Source organism: Scylla paramamosain, chromosome 10, assembly GCF_035594125.1.
Source record: "Scylla paramamosain isolate STU-SP2022 chromosome 10, ASM3559412v1, whole genome shotgun sequence".
NCBI lineage: Eukaryota > Metazoa > Arthropoda > Malacostraca > Decapoda > Portunidae > Scylla > Scylla paramamosain.
In genome coordinates, this window is record NC_087160.1 from 8,200,368 (window position 1) to 8,227,100 (window position 26,733).

At 40.7% G+C, this 26,733-nt stretch overlaps 2 protein-coding genes across 2 annotated transcripts; both read left to right on the plus strand.

Moving 5' to 3' along the window:
* The first annotated feature begins 10,736 nt into the window (after positions 1 to 10,736).
* Positions 10,737 to 13,199, plus strand: LOC135104194 (uncharacterized). Its single transcript, XM_064011305.1, has 2 exons — positions 10,737 to 11,415; positions 11,579 to 13,199. Exons 1-2 carry the CDS (start codon positions 11,263 to 11,265, stop codon positions 13,070 to 13,072), a joined length of 1,647 nt encoding a protein of 548 aa, XP_063867375.1. The 5' UTR covers positions 10,737 to 11,262; the 3' UTR covers positions 13,073 to 13,199.
* Positions 13,200 to 15,105: 1,906 nt separating this feature from the next.
* On the plus strand, positions 15,106 to 26,133 carry LOC135104192 (uncharacterized). Its single transcript, XM_064011302.1, has 5 exons — positions 15,106 to 16,417; positions 22,518 to 22,574; positions 23,154 to 23,230; positions 23,355 to 24,325; positions 24,476 to 26,133. Exons 1-5 carry the CDS (start codon positions 15,448 to 15,450, stop codon positions 24,744 to 24,746), a joined length of 2,346 nt encoding a protein of 781 aa, XP_063867372.1. The 5' UTR covers positions 15,106 to 15,447; the 3' UTR covers positions 24,747 to 26,133.
* Positions 26,134 to 26,733: the final 600 nt, after the last annotated feature.

The following is a 26,733-nucleotide window of genomic DNA, read 5'->3' on the forward strand; positions in this document are numbered from 1 at the left end:
TTTCCCTTTCCTCCATAATCGCTAATGATGAAAAGCATTTCGTTATATTATAATACTTGTAGTCTATCTAGACAGACTTGGATAATAAAAAGGAATGCCTAAGAGATGAAGCGCACCCAAAATGCGGAAAAAAGTGTGAAAATACGAGCAAAGAGACGCTTTGACATTTCATTTCATAACTGCTGTATGTACAGTACCATTTAGCAAGTTTTACTAGTTATATTTGACCAAAATAAGGAATTATTCTGACCCGGAATGTCTTAACTAGACTACGGCATATTACTATATGCCTGTTCTTTAAGTGTAACAACCATTAAACAAGAATAACAAATGTGTCTGCCGTCTTTTCCTTCAGTCAAAAAAAAAAAAAAAAAAAATCGGCCCATTATGATTACTTTTATTCATCTGACAATATCACAAAGGCTGGAAGACCAGCTATTCACCTCCAAATAGCATAAACTTCAAGGAGCGAGTGGTTAAGGCTGCTGCGGTCTCTGTGAGGGACACATTGCCAATGAACTGTAGGACACTTTTTTTCCTTGGGCAGCACGCCAGGCAATTCCATTAGTCTGTTCTTCAGTGATCAAGTGGGCGGAGCTCCAAGGACCTAAAAAATCTAAGCTCTTAGGAGAAATGAAGAAACCTTAAATTAGTCCACCCTGGCCGTGGCCGATCAATTCAATATAAAATATTACTTCAGCTAAGAGGGACCTAAAATCGTACCAATGCATTATGCCTCCTTCACAGAATGGCGTAGTGGTAGTAGCTTCTGAGCCCACCAAGCAAATCAGCTGCTCTTATCTTGACCAGGGTCTCTCAAACATTTGGGAGAGGAGCATCCTGACCTCACCTGCGCCCAACAACCTCTTTTTGACCTTGCCCCGCTCTCTCACTCAAGACAGCGCCGCTCACGTGTATAGATGTCCTCAAGGCTTGACCTACATTATGCCAAGTTCTTGTTCAGTTCTTTGGTGCTATAGTGATAAAAGGAAGACTGCAGGCACTGAAATCAAATACTTTAGATTTTCAAAACACGAGGACATTAAAAAAACAGCGGATTCGTGCCTGCAGCAGAGTTGATGATTTCAACAAGAAAATAGTGGTGTGCTGCAGGCATTTTACGCCAAGTGATTATACAAGAGATCTCATGCGCCAATTATTATTATTAGAAAGAGAGAGAGAGAGAGAGAGAGAGAGAGAGAGAGAGAGAGAGAGAGAGAGAGAGAGAGAGAGAGAGAGAGAGAGAGAGAGAGAGAGAGCATGTGTGGCGATAAGGTGGTAAAGTTCTGAATCTCCAGGGAATTCCGCTCCCCTCTCACTCTTTCTCTCATCTCACTACAGCCTGCCTCCAATTCCACTCACTTCTAATAAACCTAAATATATGACGTTTAAAGAGAGAGAGAGAGAGAGAGAGAGAGAGAGAGAGAGAGAGAGAGAGAGAGAGAGAGAGAGAGAGAGAGAGAGAGAGAGAGAGAGAGAGAGAGAGAGAGAGAAGAAAGTCCTGTATCTGGTGATGATGAAATTTAAATTGATTTTGTAACAAACTATATTATCATGATAATGATATCAATGAAGGTAGTAAATTTAGATACATTATTATTTTTTTTCTCTCTCTATGTAGAAGGGACACCGGCCAAAGGTAACAAAACTGCAATAAAAAAAGGCCCACTGAAGTGCCGGTCCCCGAACACAGTCGAAAGCGGTAGTAAAACATTACAGGATAAGTGTCCTCTTGAAGGAGTTCAAGTCATAGAAAGGTGGAAATACAGAAGCAGGCAGGGAGTTCCAGAGTTTACCAGAGAAAGGGATGAATGATTGAGAATACTGGTTAATTCTTGCAATAGAGAGGTGGACAAAATATGGGTGAGAGAAAAAAGAAATTCTTGTACAGCGAGGCCGCGGGAGGAGGGGAAGCATGCAGTTAGCAAGATCAGACGAGCAGTTGGCATAGCGGTAGAAGATAGCAAGGGAAGCAACATTGCGGTTATGAGAAAGAGGCTGAAAACAGTCAGTGAGAGGAGAGGAGTTGATATGACGAAAAGTTTTTGATTCCACCTGTATAAAAAAAAAAAAAAACGGTATGAGTGGAACCGCCCCACCTCCCCCACCCCCAAATCATGTGGACGGATAAGGCCCCTGTACACTGTACAGAGTTAGCAGTTGAGGTTGGGGGCGGAAGGAAAACTGGTGGAGACGATTCAGAAAACCTAGCTTCGCAGAAGCTGTTTTAGCAAGAGATGGGATGTGAAGATTCCAGTTTAGATTATAAGTGAAGGACAGACCGAAGATGTAGAAGAGGGGGACATTTCAGTTTCACTGAAGAAGAGGGGATAGTTGTGTGGAAGGTTGTGTCAAACTGATAGATGGAGGAAATGAGTTTTGAGGCATTGAACAATACTAAATTTCCTCTACCCCAACCAAAAATTTTAAGAGAGATTCCAAGTCAGGCTTTCTGGGGCTTCCCTGCACGTTGGTATCATTAGCGTAGGAGTGGATAGGACAAGAAGTTTGGTTTAGAAGATCATTGATGAATAATAGGAAAAGAGTGGGTGACAGGACAGAACCCTGAGGAACATCACTGTTAATAGATTTAAGAAAAAAAACACTAACCGTCTACCACAGCAACAACAGAACTGTCAAAAAGAAAACTTGTGATGAAGTTACAGAGAGAAGGTTAAAAGCCATAGGAGGATAGTTTGGAAATCAAAGCTTTGTGCCAGAATCTATCAAAAGTCTAAGCCAACAGCAAAAGTTTCACCAAAATCTCTAAAAGTGACTTAGTAAGGAAAGCCAGATCACCAGTAGACCGGCCTTGACAGAACCCATAATGGCGATCAGATAGAAGGTTGTGAAGTGAAAAATGTTTAAGAATCTTCCTCTTGACGATAGATACAAAAAGTTTAGGTAGGCAGGAAAGTAAAGCAATAGGACGGTAGTTTGAGCTGATTAGAGCGGTCATCCTTTTTTAGGAACAAGCCGAATGTTGGCAAACTTCCAGCAGGAAAAAAAGGTAGATGCTGACAGATAGAGCTCGAAGAGTTTGACTAGGCAAGGTGCAAGCACAGAGTTTCGGAGAACAAAAGGAGGGACCCCATCAGGTTCATAAGCCTTTTCAAGGCCAGCAAGGGCATGGAAAACATCATTATGAAGGATCTTAATGGATAGCATGAAGTAGTTAGAAGGTGGAGGAGAGGAAGGAACAAGCCATGAATCGTCACAAGTGAAGTTTTTCCCAAAAGTTCGAGCTAAGAGTTCAGGTTTAGAGATAGATGATATGGCGGTGTTGCCATCATGCTGAAATAAAGGCGAGAAAGATGAAGAAGCAAAGTTATTGGAGATGTTTTTTTGGTTAGGTGCCAGAAATCACTAGGGGAGTTAAATCTTGAAATTTTTTGACAATTTCTATTAATGAAGTAGTTTTAGACTAGTTGGAGAACAGATCTGGCATGGTTCCGGGCAGAAATATTAAGTACATGAGATTCTGGTGGTGGAAGGCTCTAGTACTTTTTGTGAGCTACCTCTCTATTATGTATAGCACGAGAACAAGCTGTGTTAAACCAAGGTTAGGAAGGTTTAGTTGAGAAAAAGAGTGAGGAATGTACGCCTCCATGCCAGACACTATCACCTCTGTTATGTGCTCAGCACATGGAGACATTCTGTCATGGAAGGAGGAGTCATTTCATGGAAAGTCAGCATAGCACCTCCTCAGGTCCCCCCCAATTAGCAAAGGCAAAAACGCCAGAGGAACTTCTGCTTTGGGGGATCCTGAGGAGTGTTTAGAGTGATAGGATAAAATACATATGAGGTTGTGATCGGAGTAGCCCAACAGAGAAGATAAGGTGACAGCATAAGCAGAAGGATTAGAGATTTGGAAAAGATCAAGAATGTTAGGCGTATCTCCAAGACAGTCACCAATACGAGAAAAGTGTGTGTGTGTGTGTGTGTGTGTCTATATATATATATATATATATATATATATATATATATATATATATATATATATATATATATATATATATATATATATATATATATATATATATATATATATATATATATATGTGGTCCTCTGATGTTACTGTTTTATCTATCATCACTCCCAAATCTCTCCTGTTTCTCTGAAGATCTCATCGCCTAGCCTGCAACCCCATTCAGGTTTTCCCTCACCTCTACCAAACATCATCACACAACGCTTATCTCCATTAAACTTCCTCTGCGATTTATTATTCCCCTAATACAATTTGTCAAAGTTTTTATGTAATTTCCCGCAGCAGTCTTCATTGTTTTTCTTTTTTTTTTTTGGCATCATCAACAAATATATTTATACAGCTGCATTCTGCAACACTTTTTTCTATAACATTCATATAAAATGAAAATTTGACGGGTGTTAAATGTGTGCCCTGAGAACTCAGCTTGTTACATTCTGCTAAGAAGACCATTTCTGTCTCGGTATTGTTATCTTTTGCCTTTCTCTCTAAAATATCTTTTATCCATTCAAGCAAACTTCATTCGACTCCTTTAAGTTCTAATTTCCATATTAGCCTTTGATGAGTAACTCTGTCAAATATTAATTATTATTATTATTATTATTATTATTATTATTATTATTATTATTATTATTATTATTATTACTATTATTATTATTATCATTATTATTATTATTATTATTATTATTATTATTATTATTATTATTATTATTATCATTATTATTATTATTTTATTTTATTTATTTATCATCTTAATTCACAGAAATCCTCTTCATCTTCTGTTTCCTGTACTCTTCTTGATACTCTTGACTTCATCCTAATAAAGGAGGAGGCAGTAGAAACCTGCCGAAACGATAATTACTCCCAGTGAGGTCTAAAGCACTGTTCAGGGGGTGCTGTGAACTTATCATTAAACCCAGCTGTGACCTCACTGAACGTTTCCCTTTGTGTCTCACAACACAAGGGGGCAGTCACAGCCTGCCCTCTAAAGACAACTCTCTTCCTCCACACAAAACTACAAGCACCTAATAACACACACACCCTTCACTCAAAAATTTTAAAATCATCATGGCGACTCCTACACCAGCCTCGGAGTCCCCATCTGGGGAGGGGACCATAAATGTCCCCAGGTCGGACTGCCTTTCTGTCGACGACCCTAAGTGTCTTGACACCCCCCTCACCTTTTTCTTCATTAACTTCTGCAACATTCGCGGTCTAAGATCTAATTTTCAATCTGTAGAACACCACCTCTCCTCTTCTAAACCTCATCTTCTTTTCCTCACTGAAACTCAGGTGTCTGAGGCAACTGACAGTAGCCCCTTTTCTGTTCCCTCCTACTTTCTCTATCCTCATTTTCGATCCAAAGCTGGATGCTGCGTTTATGTGTGCAATGACTTAATCTGCTCTCGTGCCCACGCTCCTGAATCTTCCGAGTTTTCCACCATCTGGCTACGACTAGAGTCACTCTCAAACTAAATTTATCTATGCTGTATACCTCTCACCTAACTCCTCTGACTATAAGAAATTCTTTGACTACTTAACTTCCAAAGTGGAGCACATTCTGACCCTCTTCCCTTTTGCAGAGATCTCCATTCTTGGAGACTTCAATGTTCACCACCAGCTTTGGCTTTCCTCTCCCTTCACTGACCATCCTGGTGAACTAGCCTACAACTTTGCTATCCTCCATGACCTAGAGCAATTGGTGCAACACCCTACTCGTATTCCTGACCGTCTTGGAGATACGCCCAACATTCTTGACCTTTTCCTGACCTCTAATCCTTCTGCTTATGCTGTCACCCTTTCTTCTCCGTTGGGCTCCTCCGATCACAGTCTCATATCTCTATCTTGTCCTATCACTACAATCCCTCCTCATGATCCCCCTAAGCGAAGGTGCCTCTGGCGTTTTGCCTCTGCTAGTTGGGGGGACCTGAGGCGGTATTTTGCTGATTTTCCTTGGAATGACTACTGCTTCCGTGTCAGAGACCCGTCTTTGTGTGCTGAGCACATAACAGAGGTGATAGTGTCTGGCATGGAGGCATACATTCCTCACTCTTTTTCTCGTCCTAAACCTTCTAAACCTTGGTTTAACACAGCTTGTTCTCATGCTATACATGATAGAGAGGTGGCCCACAAGAGGTACTTAAGCCTTCCATCACCAGAATCTCATGCACTTTATATTTCTGCCCGGAACCATGCCATGTCTGTTCTCTAACTAGCCAAAAACTCCTTCATTAACAGAAAATGTCAAAACCTTTCAAGATCTAACTCCCCTCGTGATTTCTGGAATCTAGCCAAAAATATCTCCAATAACTTTGCTTCTTTTTCTTTCCCTCCTCTATTTCAACCAGATGGCACCACTGCTATCACATCTATCTCTAAAGCTGAACTCTTGGCTCAAACCTTTACTAAAAACTCTACCTTGGACGATTCTGGGCTTGTTCCTCCCTCTCCTCCACCCTCTGACTACTTCATGCCACCTATTAATATTCTTCGCAATGATGTTTTCCATGCCCTCGCTGGCCTAAACCCTCGGAAGGCTTATGGACCTGATGGGGTCCCTCCTATTGTTCTCCGAAACTGTGCCTCCGTGCTTGCACCTTGCCTAGTCAAACTCTTTCAGCTCTGTTTGTCAACATCTACCTTTCCTTCTTGCTGGAAGTTTGCCTACATTCAACCTGTTCCTAAAAAGGGTGACCGTTCTAATCCCTCAAACTACCGTCCTATTGCTTCAATTTCCTGCCTATCTAAAGTTTTTGAATCTATCCTCAACAGGAAGATTCTTAAACATCTATCACTTCACAACCTTCTATCTGATCGCCAGTATGGGTTCCGTCAAGGATGCTCTACTGGTGATCTTCTGGTTTTCCTTACGGAGTCTTGGTCATCCTCTTTTAGAGATTTTGGTGAAACTTTTGCTGTTGCCTTGGACATATCAAAAGCTTTTGATAGAGTCTGGCACAAAGCTTTGATTTCCAAACTACCCTCCTACGGTTTCTATCCTTCTCTCTGTAACTTCATCTCAAGTTTCCTTTCTGACCGTTCTATTGCTGCTGTGGTAGATGGTCACTGTTCTTCTCCTAAATCTATTAACAGTTGTGTTCCTCAGGGTTCTGTCCTGTCACCCACTCTCTTCTTATTATTCATTAATGATCCTCTAAACCAAACTTCTTGTCCTATCCACTCCTACGCTGATGATACCACCCTGCACTTTTCCACGTCTTTTCATAGACATCCAACCCTTCAGGAGGTAAACATATCACGCAGGGAAGCCACAGAACGCCTGACTTCTGATCTTTCTAAAATTTCTGATTGGGGCAGAGCAAACCTGGTATTGTTCAATGCCTCAAAAACTCAATTCCTCCATCTATCAACTCGACACAACCTTCCAGACAACTATTCCCTCTTCTGCAATGACGCTCAACTGTCCCCCTCTTCTACACTGAACATTCTCGGTCTGTCCTTTACTTATAATCTGAACTGGAAACTTCACATCTCATCTCTAGCTAAAACAGCTTCTATGAAGTTAGGTGTTTTGAGACGTCTCCGCCAGTTTTTCTCACCCCCCCCCCCCAGCTGCTAACTCTGTACAAGGGCCTTATCCGTCTATGTATGGAGTATGCTTCACATGTCCTGGGGGGGTTCCACTCATACTGCTCTTCTAGACAGGGTGGAATCAAAAGCTTTTCGTCTCATCAACTCCTCTCCTTCTAACTGAATGACTCTCTCACCGCCGCAATGTTGCATATCTAGCTGTCTTCTACCGCTATTTTCATGCTAACTGCTCTTATGATCTTGCTAACTGCATGCCTCCTCTCCTTACGCGGCCTCGCTGCACAAGACTTTCTTCTTTCTCTCACCCCTATTCTGTCCACCTCTCTAACGCAAGAGTTAACCAGTATTCTCAATCATTCATCCCTTTCTCTGGTAAACTCTGGAACTCCCTGCCTGCTTCTGTATTTCCACCTTCCTATGACTTGAATTCCTTCAAGAGGGAGGTTTCAAGACACTTATTCATCAATTTTTGACCACTGCTTTGACCCTTTTATGGGACTGGCATTTCAGTGGGCATTTTTTTTATTAGATTTTTGTTGCCCTTGGCCAGTGTCCTTCCTACATAAAAAAAAAAAAAAACGTGTGTGTGTGTGTGTGTGTGTGTGTGTGTGTGTGTGTGTGTGTGTGTGTGTGTGTGTGTGTGTGTGTGTGTGTGTGTGTGTGTGTGTGTGTGTGTGTGTGTGTTTTATGTAGAAGGGACACCGGCCAAGGGCAACAAAAATCCAATAAAAAACAAAAAGCCCACTGAGATGCCAGTCCCAGAAAAGGGTCCAAAGCGGTAGTCAAAAACTGAAGGATAAGTGTCTTGAAGCCTTCCTCTTGAAGGAATTCAAGTCATAGGAAGGTGGAAATACAGAAGCAGGCAGGGAGCTCCAGAGTTTACCAGGGAAAGGGACGAATGATTGAGAATACTTGTTAACTCTTGCATAAGAGAGGTGGACAGAATAGGGGTGAGAGAAAGAAGAAAAAGACTTGTGCAGCGAGGCCGCTGGAGGAGGGGAGGCATGCAGTTAGTAAGATCAGAAGAGCACCTAGAGATGCAACACTGTAGCGATGAGAGAGAGGCTGAAGAAAATCAGTTAGAGGAGAAGAGTTGATGAGACGAAAAGCTTTTGATTCCACCCTTTCTAGAAGAGCGGTATGAGTGGAACCCCCCAGACATGTGAAGCATACTCCATACATGAACGGATAAGGTCCTTGTACAGAGTTAGCAGCTGGGGGGGAGAAAAACTGGCAGAGACGTCTCAGAACGCCTAACTTCATAGAAGCCGTTTTAGCTAGAGATGAGATGTGAAGTTTCCAGTTCAGATTATAAGTAAAGGACAGACAGGGGATGTTCAGTGTAGTAGAGGGGACAGTTGAGTGTCACTGAAGAAGAGGGGATAGTTATCTGGTAGGTTGTGTCCAGTTGATGGATGGAGGAATTGAGTTTTTGAGGCATTGAACAATACCAAGTTTTCTTTGCACCAATCAGAAATTTTAGAAAGATCATAAGTCAGGCGTTCTGTGGCTTCCCTGCGTGAAATGTTTACTTCCTGAAGGGTTGGACGTCTATGAAAAGACGTGGAAAAGTGCAGGGTGGTATTATCAGTGTAGGAGTGGTTAGGACGAGAAGTTTGGTTTAGAAGATCATTAATGAATAATAAGAAAAGAGTGAGTGACAGGACAGAACCCTGAGGAACACAACTGTTAATAGATTTAGAAGAACAGTGACCGTCTACCACAGCAGTAATACAACGGTCAGAAAGGAAACTTGAGATGAAGTTACAGAGAGAAGGATAGAAGCCAAAGGAGGGTAGCTTGGAAATCAAAGCTTTATGCCAGACTCTATCAAAAGCTTTTGATATGTCCAAGGGAACAGCAAAAGTTTCACCAAAATCTCTAAAAGAGGATGACCAAGACTCAATAAGGAAAGCCAGAAGATCACCAGTGGAGCGGCCTTGACGGAACCCATACATGCGATCAGATAGAAGGTTGTGAAGTGATAGATGTTTAAGAATCTTCCTCTTGAAGATAGATTAAAAAACTTTAGATAGGCAGGAGATTAAAGCAATAGGACGGCAGTTTGAGGGATTAGAACGGTCACCCTTTTTAGGGATAGGCTGAATGTAGGCAAACTTCCAGCAGGAAGGAAAGGTACATGTTGACAGACAGAGCTGAAAGAGTTTGACTAGGCAAGGTGCAAGCACGGAGGCACAGTTTCGGAGAACAATAGGAGGGATCCCATCAGGTCCATAAGCCTTCCGAGGGTTTAGGCCAGCGAGGGCATAGAAAACATCATTAAGAAGAATTTTAATAGGTAACATGAAGTAGTCAGAGGGAGGAGGAGAGGGAGGAACCAGCCCAGAATCGTCCAAGGTAGGGTTTTTAGCAAAGGCTTGAGCGAAGAGTTCAGCTTTAGAAATAGCTGTGATAGCAGTGGTGTCATCTGGTTGAAATAAAGTAGGGAAAGAAAAATAAGCAGTTATTGGAGATATTTTTGGCTAGATGCCAGAAATCACGAGGGGTGTTAGATCTTGAAAGATTTTGACACTTTCTGTTAACGAAGGAGTTTTGGCTAGTTGGAGAACAGACTTGGCATGGTTCCGGGCAGAAATATAAAGTGCATGAGATTCTGGTGATGGAAGGCTTAAGTACCTTTTGTGGGCCACTCTCTATCATGTATAGCACAAGAACAAGCTGTGTTGAACCAAGGTTTGGAAGGTTTAGATCGAGAAAAAGAGTGAGGAATGTATGCCTCCATGCCAGACACTATCACCTCTGTTATGCGCTCAGCACACAAAGACGGGTCTCTGACACGGAATCAGTAGTCATTCCAAGGAAAATCAGCAAAATACCTTCTCAGGTCCCCCCAACTAGCAGAGGCAAAACGCCAGAGGCACCTTCGCTTAGGGGGATCATGAGGAGGGATTGGAGCGATAGGATAAGATACAAAAATGAGATTGTGATCGGAGGAGCCCAATGGAGAAGAAAGGGTGACAGCATAAGCAGAAGGATTAGAGGTCAGGAAAAGGTCAAGAATGTTGGGCGTATCTCCAAGACGGTCAGGAATACGAGTAGGGTGTTGCACCAATTGCTCTAGGTCATGGAAGATAGCAAAGTTGTAGGCTAGTTCAGTCATGAGGAAAGCCAAAGCTGGTGGTGAACATTGAAGTCTCCAAGAATGAAGATCTCTGCAAAACGGAAGAGGGTCAGAATGGGGCGTAGTCACTTCTCCTACAAGCCTACAATAACTGGAGTACTGCCACATATCCTACACATAGATGGTCATATTTCCTACACAAAAACAAGTATCCGTCATATATCCTACACATAAAATGACTACCCTCCAGGTCAAATATCCTTTAAATACACCAGTTTTAGAGTAATGCCATATTTCCTACAGAGATACAGCATACCTCCTACACTCAAAAACCTGTTCTGTCACATATCCTACAAGGATACAGCATATCTGCTACACACAATAATATGTTGTCACATCTCCTACATTGCTCCTACAGGCGCACCCCCTAGCTTGGCGCCTCTGCACTCGGAGCTTCTGGCTCAGTACACTCCTGCCGACCTTGACTAGTCAACAAGTAGATAAGTTGTTATACATCCGTTCGGCGTAGTATCGTTCACATTCAGACATCATGGGTCGAGTTTAGTCTCGACCCAGCAGTATTTTTTTCTCCATTCGACGGGACAGACGGCATTATTGTACTCGATTGCGCCTGGACCAAGCATGGCTAGTATTGAGGGGAACATCCGCTTCAATGCAGTGGTTTACAAAGACAACTCTGGATTCCGGTACCTCCGAAATGTGGCAAGAAACAACAAACTATACCTGCGTTGCATTCATCACCCCAACTGTGGAGGAAGAGCCGTATTGTCGGAGGTAAGAACAGTTGTAAAATGTTATAGACCAGGAGTTTGGTAAGATTTAATCAACTTCACTGCTAAAGGTTTTCCGTTAAAACGATGGAGATCACTGGCAGAGTCACTGGTGATGATGGTGGTGTTAGGTGTTGTTCGAATTATTAAGCAGTTATATTTTACAGACAACTGGTGTCATCAGAGCAACGCAAGGTCACAACCATGAATCATCCGACTATGCTGCAACAGATCTGAGGAACACTCTCAAGATGAAGGCTGCTGAGGATGTGGGCTCTACCAGCAACTCCGAGATCTTCAGGCGGGTAACAAGACATCACCAACATGGAGCAGATGTGTCTTTCTCATCTGTAGAGCGAAGCATGCTTCGAGCCAAGCGCCGAATTCAACCGAGGCAACCACACACTGCAGAGGAGTGCGCCAACATTCTAGAAAGCTTAGAGGCCCAGGCCTTTAACGTAAACTTCAGATCTGTCGTCACAGATCAGGGAAGTGGTCATTTGGCAATTATTTTTTATTCTCTAACCCTGGTACCACTGATGACCACAATTAAGGAATGGAATTTTGATGGTACTTTTTACACTGTGCCTGCACTCTTCTACCAGCTCTTCACATTACTTGGATTTTACAAAGGTCATTCATTCCCACTCATCTTCACCTTGATGACATCAAAGTCTAAAAAGTTGTATGATATCACAATGCAAAGAGTGAAGGAACTCATCCCCAACCTGAATCCTGAACAAGCAATGGGTGATTTTGAAAGCAGTTCTGGTAAAGCAATTCGCTCTTGCTGGCCACAGGTTCAGATTGGGGGCTGTCAGTTCCACTTTTCACAAAACCTGTACCGGAAAATTCAGAAACTGGGGCTAACTGAACTTTACAAAGACAACAAACAGTTTAATAAGTGGGTCAAAAAGATCATGACACTAAGTTATGTGCCAGCCAACCAGATGCATGAAGCAGTTGACTCTCTGTTCCAAGAAAATTTTGACTTGAATGATCATTCCCAGCCAAAAATTACTGCATTCAAAACCTACATCACAGAGTACTGGATTCGAAAAGTCACTCCACAACGGTTATCTGTCTTCGAATTTTCTCGTGGAACTAACAATGATGCAGAGTCGTACCACAGCAGACTGAAAGCCATTGTCCGCCAGCACAAGCCAAACATTTACACTTTCCTCACACATCTGAATAATCTGATAACAGACACAACTAAGGACATTGAACGTGTGGATGCTGGCTTGGACATCACTCGTCAGAAAAAGGAGAAGTTTGTCAGAAACATTGAGCGCAGGCAGAACTTGAAAGAACAATTACAGAATGGCACATACACATTAACCCAATACATTAATGCTGTCGCTTACACATTTGATAGCTCTGTTTCAGCATTTCAACTTCCTGGAGACAGTGCTGATGAAAGTGGGGATGAGCATCAAGGCCCTGACAACGCAGCTGGTACTCAAGATGTTCCTCCCGAACTTCGGTGCAGCATCTGCTTAAGGCGAAGGGAAAGGACAGTTGTTCTTTTGCCCTGCCGACATGCCTCCTTCTGTGCAGATTGCATAACTATCCTTGTATCAGCAGCAGATGCTAACAACCCGGCAACATGTCCCACTTGTCGTACTGCCATTCAAGACAGGCTTGAAGTTTACGTTTAAAATGTGCCATAGTAATTTTTTTTTTATATATATACGTACGTTTTAGTGAGAAATGAAAAAAAATATCATTGTAATGCCATATTTTATATATGTAAGTTTTACTGAAAAATAAAAAGTGCCATTTTAATTCAATGTGCTCCACTTTGGAAGTTAAGCAGTCAAAAAATTTCTTTTAGTCAGAGGAGTTAGGTGAGAGGTATACAGCACAGATAAGTAAATAAATAAATAAATAAATAAATAAATAAATAAATAAATATATATATATATATATATATATATATATATATATATATATATATATATATATATATATATATATATATATATATATATATATATATATATATATATATATATATATATATATATATATATATATATATATATATATATATATATATATATATATATATATATATATATATATATATATATATATATATATATATATATATATATATATATATATATATATATATATATATATATATATATATATATATATATATATATATATATATATATATATATATATATATATATATATATATATATATATATATATATATATATATATATATATATATATATATATATATATATATATATATATACGAGTATATATATATATATATATATTGTCCCATAAGTTCCATACATAGAAAAACTTATAAGAAATTATATAATTATACAAAAAAAAAATTTATTTATACAATATGTTCTACATGACTGCCTTTGTGATGAAAACACATTTCAATGCGTGTCCACCACTGCTGAAGAACACGTTCAAACACATCTGGATTTATGTTTGTAATGGCGTTCGTGATACCATATGTATGGAAACTTATGGGACAACCTGTGTGTGTGTGTGTGTGTGTGTGTGTGTGTGTGTGTGTGTGTGTGTGTGTGTGTGTTATGGAGTCTGTATTATCAGGGATTTCATGAACTCTAGTAATTGCGTGCAAAAATATTTTAGCAATCGCATTTCCGATAGTATTTCCTTTACTGAAAATGTTAGATAGATTCAGTTTAACCAATTAACCATGCTAGATAGATTTAAAATAAATTTTTACTGCATAAAACTTACAGGCATACAGAAATCTGAAGTTCATTTGTATATTTCTATATTCAAGGATATATGGTTGGTTTGATAAAATGAATTTACAGACAATCTAAGCAGACCAAATTTAACATTAACTTTACCAATAGAAAGAAATAACATCTGAAATATTAATATTGATTTTTTTTTTTTTTTTACGAAATTAGAAGAGATTTAGTGAAATCCCTGAATACACAGATTCCTTGTAATATATATATATATATATATATATATATATATATATATATATATATATATATATATATATATATATATATATATATATATATATTTTTTTTTTTTTCTCTCCCGTAAGATTTGCAAGCATTTTGAAGATGCGAGGCAGGGGGCGGCGGGTCAGACGGAGGTGGTGATACGTGTCATTAACGTTATCGTGATCTAGAGAAATGTTTCAGAGATTATACGCGTACTCTCTCTCTCTCTCTCTCTCTCTCTCTCTCTCTCTCTCTCTCTCTCTCTCTCTCTCTCTCTGCATAACTCGATTTTTTGTTATTACTGCCTTCATAAAATATCTATGAGCACATTATAGTTAAACTGCATTCCTTGATAATACGATTTTCTTTACCGGGTTTCCGAAAATTATGTGCGGAAATGCGGAAATCCCTCCCTTCCAGCAATCGAAGGGCAAAGATGGTGATGGTGGTTGTGGAGCATCCAGCACGCAGGGGGAAAATTAAGGCGGTGGTGAGAATTTCCTTATCCGCCAACATTTGGCAACTGCAGTGCTAGTGGGCGGGATGATCAACATTGCACGTATGATTCAACACACAGCTTCTTGTTCTCCTCTACTTCTGTTTTATATAAGAATAACTCAGCGTACTCGAACAATAGATATTCGCCATCGTCGAATTTATATTTATTCACTTCCAAGTAGAAGGCAGAAAGAAAGCGTTGCAACCTGCCAGAGGTCATGAGGGTTGCGGGAGCAGGTCGGCCTATCACACATCAGTTGCTCTGTGGTGAAGTGTGTGAGAGGGTGTGCAGACTGGCAGCGACCTGTCGTTCATCTGATAAAGAATCGATTGCATTATGCATAACTTCGTTATATCTACAAGACTCAAAAAGAGGAATGCGTCAAGTTGATGACGAAATTGGACATCTGGAAAACTAATAAGTGTGTATAAGAGAAATACAAAATGCAAATTCCGAATCCGTGAAAGAAAACACGTGATACTTGTTTTGTAGGGGACTTTAGTCTTTTCTTTGGACTGATGTGGTTAATATAAAGTCAACGAGATTTTGCTCACGCCAACAAATGAAAATGAAGTTCAAGATAGGTTTCCTTGCTTCATTGCCACTGACTACGGACACTGAATTGGTGACGACGACTGTCAAGTTCCAACCGAGAGGTGAGAGGTTGGAGCGGGTGGGGGGCGGGCGCGAGCGGGACCAGTACAGGGCGTGCCTCCAGACCGTGGCTGACGAGACTGGTCAGGAGGACGACCCAAGGGACCAACACTGCCTCCTCCCCCACCCCGCCAATACAAGGGTGAGCGCCGGTCTCCAGTGTTACAAGTCACATGTAGCAGCTGATGGTGACGGCAGTGCTTCTCGCGGCAGGTCTTCAAGCACGAGTTCCAGCGAGTTTTCTAATACTAATAACAGCGACAGCATCAGCTTTAACAGCACAAATAGCAGTGGCAGCAATGGCAGCACAGGGAACAGTTTCGTCTCTAGCAGCACCCATAACAGTGAAAGCATAAACGTCCAAACCAATAACAGACCAGGGAAAAAGTTTACTTTTAGCCCTAGAAATGATTCAAGAAAACGCCGCATCGGAACCGGCACCAACAGTCCCGCCAGTGTAGCCCTCACCACCACCACCACAACTGCCTGCTTGGAGTTCAACGTCAATGGCAAAGCAGACATCGGAGACAGCGCGACTAAGGGCGTCAAACTCAAGACTAACAGCCTCAGTAGTAACAGCAGTTATGAAAGTCAAACCAGCAGTAACAGCAGCAATAAAAGTTTCAGAAACTTTTTCCATCGAGGAAGTGTATTCAGCAATAGCATTAAATTGCGAAACAGCATCAAGAAATCTGGTAAGAACAATAATGACAAGAGTACTCGTAAAAGCACCACCGCCACAACCACCACTATCAACAGTGGTAGCAGCGTCACTAACAGCATCAACAGCAACATCAAGGAGAACAGCAGGTTTCTCCTCCCTGCAGACAGTGTTACCAACATCGTCGTCGTTGGGGACAAAGGAGTCGGCAAGTCAGGTGAGGCGGGCGGCATGAGGTGTGTCTCGTAAGGAAGCGTTGGCCTTAGTCATCCGTGGCTTGGGACAGCTGATTGTATTATTATTATCTTTCTTATTCCATCTCTCAACGTTGACGCCGGCGTAACTGCTGACGAGCTCGGGTTAACACACACACACACACACACACACTTACCCGCTCCCTTCTCTCTCTCTCTCTCTCTCTCTCTCTCTCTCTCTCTCTCTCTCTCTCTCTCTCTCTCTCTCTCTCTCTTATTTAATCATGTGTGTGTGTGTGTGTGTGTGTGTGTGTGTGAATATATTATATATATATATATATATATATATATATATATATATATATATATATATATATATATATATATATATATATATATATATATATATATATATATATATATATATCGTTACCATTCTGTCTGATGTAATTTCCTTATTTATTTTCCTTTATCCGTCCCTGTCTCCTACCCCACCTTTTTACTTATTTACTTTACTTTTTACTTTATTTACTTTTTATTTTATTTATTTAGTTATTTTTGCCACCTATGAAGCTAGTACTGACTAAGCCAATATGCCATGTTGTCAAAAGGAAGATTTTGCAAAATACTGTGAGCTATAAAGATTAGTCCAGAATGAGACAACAAGATTGTAGAAAACGTTTGAGTAAATATTTAGCCTCACCAAACCCGACCGTCACCATCCAACTACGAGTAGCAGACCGCTGGGCTGCTCCCTGCTGGGCTTTGCTTGTTTCTGGCAGGGTGTGAAATGTGTGTTTCCATCTGCAAAAATCATGCTTAGTTCGGAGGGAGAGTCGACCACGCACACCTGTTAGCCTGTTAGTATACTTACTTATTAATTTTGTTCATAGTGTTTATTTGAATATACTAATGCACAATAATCCACAAACTTTGTAGGACGTGGTGACTTAATGTTTTTAGTCACCTCAGTCTGTGCCTTCTGCTTCTCTGAGACAGTCCCGCGAAGCTCTGAGGGTTCTGTACAGTGTCTGCCAAGCCAATCCTCCCTCTCGACCGTCTTGGTCACACGCCGCTCACGCCAAGGTGGCGGGACGGACAGCAAACCTTCACTCCTGCCATCATCCATCTTCCAACTCAGGGCCCGCTCAGCCTTTCCTCTCCCACTTTCTCGGTACCGATTTACTTTACTCGTATGAAGCTTTCTTCCCCCACTACAACCTTACAGGGTTAGTAAGGGTGCTTTTCCAGCTCCGTAACTATACCTAAATCGATCTTAGAACATTCCGTGACACGTTCACCAGAGGAGTTGGTCGATGTTTACTCCAGTGGATACGTGTGCGCTGTTGGTGTCTTACTGTAGTTCCGGGGAAAGTAAAGTCTTTTTAGGTGACTGGTTCATTACTGTCTGTAGAAAGGACGTGCTCACCAGAGAGGGCACAAATAACGAAAACCTCTTACCTCTGATGATACATCTCTGTGATACTTAAGACACATCAATGAAACACACACACACACACACACACACACACACACACACACACACACACACACACACACACACACACACACACGTACCCTGAAATATAACATGCACAAAGTCCAGATTGCACACATGACCTCCCAGCATCTCGCACCACTCGTCGCTGTTCGCCGCTGCTCGACTTCACCTCAAGGAAAAACAATATTTTTTTTTTTCGATGACGGATCAATGGACGTCTTGTCTTGTAATAGACATCCCAACTGTCAGTGGCAAAAGTGTTTACACTGCGTCTACGCCTGATTACGATGTATTGTTCTGTAACTGTTTTAGGTATGAGTATCATATTTCAGGGATACGAGTATTAACAACAGCGTAAGTATCTAACTGGTCCTTCTCTTTGGTGTGTAGTGGTTACAGCGCCGTCCCATACTGTCAGCTTCGCAACAGCTTACCCATCCCGCCTCCCACCCCTTGTCATATTGTGCCGGCATCTTCCAGTTGAGCTCGCGGCCGCCACCCTGTGTTTACCCAGTGGCGCCGTTCGGTGGCCACCACTTTCTCTACACTGGTCCGAATAGTATTTGCCACGAGTTATGCTTGACTTCCTTCACTCTGCTTCACTAATGTTCTCTATGCAAACACTGGCGAAGCGTCGTTATCTGCTTCTTTTACCCAGTCTTTGCGAATGGGATAACAGTCCGCCAAAGGGAGACAAAAACTGCCCACTCAGCCATGAAAAGCGAGGAGGCAACGTAGTACAGTATTCAGTGGTTTTTTCATGATTCCAGTGCCCCACCCACATGGTGGTGTGCGGTGAGTAGCTGCGCCATCCCTGAATTTACTAATGCCGTGGAAGAGCAGGTGAAACTAGGACGGCATTCAAAGGGACGAGGTCAAGGGAAGAGGTCACAGGAAGACCATTGCGCTCAACACTTGGAAAGGGGTGAACTGATTCAGAAGACGATAGGTCGCATGCATTCCGGAAAAAGAAAAAGAAAAAAATTTTGGTAACGTGAAAAGTGTAAACAGCCAAGGACAACTTTAGTATTATCTGTCTGTCTGTGGGGTGATGCTTTCTCCAAAGTTGTTAATCGTTTCCTCTACATAAGCCGTTTTCATCAGTGTTACTGTGTCTTCCAAGATTTTCAGTTTGAATTTTGTGCACTGGAGTAAAAAAAAAAAAAACACGAGTGAGCGTAATAGAAGTACATAGAGGCCAAGGCTGTATTTACTTGCATGTCGGGTGGGCACTACTGTTCAGTTCTTCTTCCAGTTGACGACTCTAATACATAATACAGTCCTTGCCAGTAGGGACCACTCACAGGCAACACTTTCCATGTTGCTCGCTAAGTCAATAGACATAGCTAATGCACAAATACTCACAACCTGAATTAAGAACCTCTCTAGTGTAGCTGTGTGAAGCAAGAAGTATTTCTATGAAGGCAGCCTCGAAATGAGGCGACAGAGCAGCATGATTCCTTTTATCATTCCTTTCCTGAACATATATATATATATATATATATATATATATATATATATATATATATATATATATATATATATATATATATATATATATATATATATATATATATATATATATATATATATATATATATATTTCCCCACATCCGTCTTCACTAGTCTCTCTTACACTACCACTCCATCCCCCACTTCCAATATTGAAAATTCTAGAACAGGTATTTTATAGAATGCATCAAAACTTCGCTAAGATTCCTTCTTGACAAGTTAACATATCTACAGCACACACACACACACACACACACACACACACACGATTGCCACCATGGTGCGAGCCATCAATAAATAGTATTTCGCTTCTAGATTAGACTTAGCTTTAGAATTAATGTTAAGTATTTCCCCACCCCCTTTGTACATTTTCAGTTTGTAAACTGCCTTAATAATAAACCATTTATTATTATTATTATTATTATTATTATTATTATTATTATTATTATTATTATTATTACACACACGTGTACTTTTACGATGACAGGTTACATCACGTGGAATGAAGTTACCAATAGTATTTCCCTCATTATAATATCTTCTTAAGCCCGTTGGTCTTTTTGTTTTCCAATGCCGCAGTCTTGTCTGAGCAGGTCTTGACCCTTGCCTCTGATTCTGCCTATCTAGATGTCTACACTCGTCACGGTCGACCTTGTAGTTCCCTTGACAGGTAAGGTGTATCGTGCTGTAACACTCACAGCCAAAGTAGCAAATTTTAGCGATGTTCTGTAACTATTAGACATTTAAATGCTTCATTTTTCTATTTTCCCAATATTGGTTCATATTTGCCGTCAGAAGCATAATATCGCTACGCAATCGAATTTATATAAAAAGACTTTCCGCTCGTTCGTGTTATGAGATCCTATGGGCTGTGGGTGACGGGCGTCGCCTCATCCCTTTGACGATGCTTGCTAACCGTGAGACTCGAAGGTGAGTGAGTCAGTTTACTTCAGCCTCGAGAAGGTATGCAGTGTGTAGCAACACATGAAAAAAAAAAAAAAGTAATTTATATACTGTTGATACGCAAGAAAAATTATATGCAAGGAATGCTTTCATGTAATTAGCGAACTACACTCCGTTATCTGTTTGATGCTGGAAAATTGATCATGATAATATTTTTCAACGGGAAATACTTGCTGAGAGAGAGAGAGAGAGAGAGAGAGAGAGAGAGAGAGAGAGAGAGAGAGAGAGAGAGAGAGAGAGAGAGGGGAGGGGGGCGCCCGGTCCGTGTGCGTGTGTGTGTGTGTGTGTGTGTATGTTAAGGTTGAGGGAGAGAACCACCATTTTGGAGGGAGTGAGGTATCTTGGCTGAGGTGTGACGGTCACGCTCGAAAAAATGCAAACAAAGGGTCGCCGTGAAGCAGCCTCTCCGAGTAGCCAATACCGGCCACGACAGATGATGTTTTCCTATTTATTGGGTTTCTAATAATCATAGGAAAGAAAATAAATCATCACCTGCCTGATCAGTCATTATTTAAATTATTGCCGATTCCGGAAATGAACTGTGAACTTGTTGCAGTCAAGAGATAAGAAGGAAAGTCAGGGCGTGTCAGGGCCATGAGTAGAGGTCATGAGTGGGCGTTGCTGCGACGGTCTTACTGCTGGACGCAACCGTCCGCAACCCTCCCAACAGGGAGGAGACAATTCGCCACCGAGTCTGACACCAATCATCCTCTTGAACTTTATTTACCTCCATGCCACACAGACGGACTTACACAGAGCTCGTGATGTCCAGTGCTCACTGTATCACGATAAAGGCAAGTGATGCACCTTGTCATAATATTGCAGGCGTGGCGGCCAAACCTCATATCAGGCTGTACAGAGAACAATGTCTAAAATAAATCATCTTTGTGCTTCTCTGTGATTGGTAGCAAGTTCTCTCTCTCTCTCTCTCTCTCTCTCTCTCTCTCTCTCTCTCTCTCTCTCTCTCTCTCTCTCTCTCTCTCTCTCTCTCTCTCTCACACACACACACACACAAATAGATAAATAATGTGTGTGTGTGTGTGTGTGTGTGTGTGTGTATATATATATATATATATATATATATATATATATATATATATATATATATATATATATATATATATATATATATATATATATATATATATATATATATATATATATATATATATATATATATATATATATATATATATATATATATATATAATGGGATGAATAAAGGGAGGAGTGCAAGTGTTGGCTAAACAAGGAATGTGGGTAAAAATACAATATTGGATAGATGATGGAGGTTGTCTGGGGGAGATGGGAGACCGGGTTGGAAGTGTAGAGCTTGGGGTCACGGCACGCCTCACTACCCGAGGACGTCTACCTCCTATTCTTGAGCATGACAACAGATCAGTGTGGCGGTACAGCTTACTTAGGTAATGCTGCATCAGGTTGTGTACGCACTGCATCGCAAAACTAGGCATGTTTTCCATGAAGTCCAACAAACTAGCAGCAGTGTGCGTCTAGCCCAAGAGATATATTTATTTATCAATCCATTCATTAAAATCTGATAGCTTTCTTTAAATAGAACATATTACTTCACACACACACACACACACACACACACACACACACACACACACACACACACACACACACACACACACACACACACACACACACACACACACACACACACACACACACACACACACACACACACACACACACACACACACACACACACACACACACACACACACACACCAACATACACACACACAGTAAATGCTGAAATACACTTTTACGTACTCATGTGTACATCACAAAATTTTCACAGAGGAATCTGAAAATACCGATGAGAAGTGACGGTTCACAAGTGGTACTGTGGTAGACAAAATTTACTATCTGATGACGAGCAATAAGATTAATTTTGGCATGTCACTTTTCAAATATAAAGCTTATCATTATTGTTTTAATCAATTAATCTATTTATTTTGTTTGTTTATTTATCTAATTACTTATTATTATTATTATTATAATTCATTATTATTTATTTCCTTATTATTACCTATACCTATTTCATTATTATTATTATTTTTATTATTTATTATTATTATTATTAATTAGTTAATTAATTAACTTTTTTTTTCCAACAGCCATCAGCGTACGCTTTCTGACCCGCCGCTACATCGGGGAATACAGTTCAGACTCGGGTAAGAATCACATTTTGGCTGCAGCATCTTTCACCAGCCTAGCGGGACCATGCGAGTTATCGGTCGCCAGGTGCGGCGATGCTCACTGTATACCATATATACCACGTGCCGCGTTATCGTGCAATGCTTGGTAGGGAGAATGTCACGTGCCATCATATGATCTGTTTAGTGCTAGGTGTTAGTAGCGTATAATATAGAGAGATTACTTAACCTCTTTTATTAGTCTATAATATAGAATGCTAAATATTATTTCATCAGTTTGTACAAATAAGTAAAGCTAAATAATGAGGAGTTACAGTTTATGTGTAAATGATGATCAATGGTGTGCCGTATTTAAGTACAAAGATGTTGTTTAGTCGACCATCGTGTCTCCAACTCAAAGAAAATGTGCAAAGACTTGGTTAGTGCTTGGTTTGATGCGAACATTGGTGTGTTGTTGTACTTAAGAGGATCAATCCAGGTAGCGGCAAGCGTAAGTGTGATCAGGCTTAATACGTGAATTGTGTGTTTACTGTGCAAGGGAACCATATCTACAGCTAATAACTTTACTGTATTATTATTTTTTTTCTTTTCTGACAGAAATGATATACCAGCACGACACCACGGTGGACCATGCACCCGCCTGCCTCCAGCTGCTGGACGTCACCACCATGCAGGCGAGTTGTTCATTATCTACGTAGTGTTCTTTACACTTATCGCACAAATCTTACAATTACACTGTAAATGTGCCATAACCTATGCAATCTAAAAACTGACTTTAATGTGAGCATATCTTTACAGACGCCTTACCAAATCCTGAACCACCTCTCCTGGGCCCATGCCTTTGTGGTCGTGTACGACATCACCAGTAGAACTTCCTTCATTCACGCCAGACAACTTCTGCATATCCTTCATTCTTGTTTCCACACAAATCCCTCCTTCAACACCAATTTCTCTCCACAATCAAGTTCCTATAAAACTAGTGATTGCACTGCGCACACGAACATTTCCCATGAAATAAAAATTCCTGCTTGTACTAAAAACGATAGGACAACGAACGGTGACTGTGTTTTTAATGGACAGCCTATTTTACCCATTACCAGTGTTGGTTCCCGACATCCACAGTCACTTCACAGCCTCACATCAACAAACCACCACACACACCAGTGTTACCAAGCTGACCCATCACCGACTGGGCAGGGTTACCTTTTCCAGTCATCTCTCCCGGTCTCCTCGCAAGGGAGGCGGGAACCTGCCAGCCGTGTTCACCATGCCACCACTCCCTACTACGGTTTTTCACGTAGTACCAGTGATGACACGCCCTTCAGTCACTGCCGCTGTCATTGTCACAGTCTTCATACTAAGTTACCATGTGGTACAACTTTAGATAATTACGACAGTAATTACAACAAAAACTCATTTATTGCTAGTCATGTTTATTATGATTCTATAGATACCTTAGTTCCAGACCATCCTAGGTATGATTACAACAAAGGTAAAACTTGGTCTCCTACCGACAAGGTACGACGAATTCCACTAGGCTATCACAGCAACTTTGACTTATGTGATGAAGGACAAAAGTCGCAATCTATTTATGAAAGGAGTACTAACGGGTGTAGGTTACATCACTCTTACAATAAACTCCTTCCTGGACACGCTGCCTTCGGTTACCAAGACTGTCTTCCATCGAGAGCAAGCTGTTCCTCTACTGTGCCCCTGCGGAGGCATACCACTCTTCTCCTCGGCAACAAACGAGACTTAGAACACATCAGGTAAGAACTTTCATATTCTATAGTATACCTAAGTGAGTAGTTGATCATATTTTCCATTTTATCATTTAACAATAACTACTCAATGGCGCCTTTGCTAATTATGTCAATGTACATGTAGTGTCTACTGATCTGCGTCTATGACTACTTCAGGCGCGTGTGGACCGACGAGGGAGAGGCGCTTTCTCTGGAATTCAGCTGCCAGTTCTATGAGGTGTCGGCAGCAGAGTCCGTTCTTGGGGTTCATCTAGCCTTTCACTCCCTTCTGAAGGAAACTCGGGCACTACAGTTAATAAGAAGCTTGCCTTATAGGAATTCTCAGGATTCTACCAAAGGCACCGTGTCCTCAGCTGTATCTAAAGTCATTGGCAACTTTTTCCGGGTAGGAAAAGTTGGACATAAGAGACAGTCAAACAGTATTTGACCAGCACGTGTCGCCTGAATCCATCAGGTACTCTTCTAACCCCTACGTAGCCCACCGGCGTAAAATATTAGAATCTTTGCCCATGAACAAGACGAACTAGTTTATAAATAGTTTCAAATATTGTTATTTACGCTTCATTCTAAACCAGCGAGGCACTTCAGGGTTGCGTTAGCTACGCAATACAATGTTGCCTAGAAACGCACGCGCCGTGAATAAATTTTGCGGCAATATTTTGAAATGTACTGATAGAAGAGAGAAAAAACATGGAAACACTTTTCACCTGCTGGAACCGTGTACAAACATGCTGAAACTTTATGGAATAACCAAATATGTTTTGTAAAGCGGTGCAGAGAAGAAAATAATTTTCATCAAGCAGTTTTTATTAGAAAAAAATAACATAAGCAACACTCTTAAAATACCAAACAGTACTTTTGACGTGCAAAGGTTGACGTCCGTCCGCTAGACTACCACTACCAAGGTTAAGATTTCATTGGATTTTTTTTTTTTAACATGATATATATCAATGGAATGTAAGTACACTTGAAAACTTAAAATATATATCTGGTAAAGATTTTTTTTTTCTTCCGCAAATGATGGCAGCAAAACAAATGACGTCATTGTCCGCCGATTCGCTTCTGTTTCAGCTATGTATGGGCAGACCAGCACTGTTATTGTATCAATACCTCCATTCCTTTCTTTCATATATGAATATTTGTCTGGATTCTTCAACAAAACAAGCAGAGCTTGTCGAGCCTTCTGACCGTGTTTACATGTACTGCTACAGCTACTCTGCTTGTTTCGTGGAAGAAACCAGACAAATATCGATATATGAAAGAAAGGAATGGAGGTAATGATACAATTGCAATGCTGGTCTGGCCATACATGGCTCAAACGGCGGTGAATCGGCGGACAATGACATCATTTGCTTTGCTGCCATCATTTGCGGAAAAAAAATCAACATTCTGTACCAGATATATATTTCAAGTTTTCGAGTGTACTAACATTCCACTGATATATACCATGTGGAAAAAAATCAAATAAAATCCTAACGTTTCGTTTTAAATGTTTTTTTTTTTTTTGTTATTATTATAAAATGTTTTTATTATACATCTTTTTTCTTTTTTCTTTTTTTATATATCTAGAGGGAAAAATCGTATTGAATCCAAGACGGTACCGGTGATCACGTCGCATCTGGGAACACAGGAATTAGAGGGAAAGGTACAGGGTTGTGCACTATTAGTAAAACCTGCACGTGAACCTTAATCTTAAAGTGACTGTCAAGATGTAGGTTTGCAGGACCCATGGCAACGTCTCTCCCTATTTAATAAAGGAGGTAATAATGCACCAGTGTACGAATACGAACACACACAATAAATAAATAAATAACTACATATTTTACATTAGACGGATCCAGACATCACCAAGTCTTATTCTGTTAAGTTTGTATTAAAGAAAGACAAACACGATAAAAGTGTTTTATTACCCAAGATTCAGCACAAAGGAATTTCAACAGGCTAAACTCAAATGTTCAAGCTGTATGCTATGAAGGGTTCCAGATATGTGCAGCAGAGTCCTTCCTTGGACAATGAACGTCCTGACAGACAAGCCTGCATCACATCATCAATTAAGTTAAGTCAGGTTGCCTTCAGCACATTCTCTCTTTATAAATATAATAAAGACGGGGCACCGCCGTCCGTTAAATGTTTTTTTTTTTTTTTCAACGAAACTTTGTTCACTCCATCACTGCACCTCAGGTATGTCATCTCTTTTTTTTTTTAACATAAACCTTAAATTGATAGAGATCTTAAGTAGTTTCTCTCGTTGTGATAGTTTGTGCCGTGTTAGGTTTGTTCACTAACATTTCATCCCGTACTCCCAATGTCACTTACAATGTCTCTCTTCTGTTGTTGTGTTGCTTGAGCGACATGTGCTGGCCGGTGTACGCTTTCTATGGAGGATCAAAATGTAAGTAAACTGCTACTTTCCA

Coding starts and splice junctions, on each gene's coding strand:
- LOC135104192 (XM_064011302.1), top strand. CDS start 15,448: ATGAAAATGAAGTTCAAGATAGGTTTCCTTGCTTCATTGCCACTGACT. Junction 16,418..22,517: donor CAAAGGAGTCGGCAAGTCAG/GTGAGGCGGGCG, acceptor TTTTTCCAACAG/CCATCAGCGTACGCTTTCTG. Junction 22,575..23,153: donor GGAATACAGTTCAGACTCGG/GTAAGAATCACA, acceptor CTTTTCTGACAG/AAATGATATACCAGCACGAC.
- LOC135104194 (XM_064011305.1), top strand. CDS start 11,263: ATGGCTAGTATTGAGGGGAACATCCGCTTCAATGCAGTGGTTTACAAA. Junction 11,416..11,578: donor GAAGAGCCGTATTGTCGGAG/GTAAGAACAGTT, acceptor TATATTTTACAG/ACAACTGGTGTCATCAGAGC.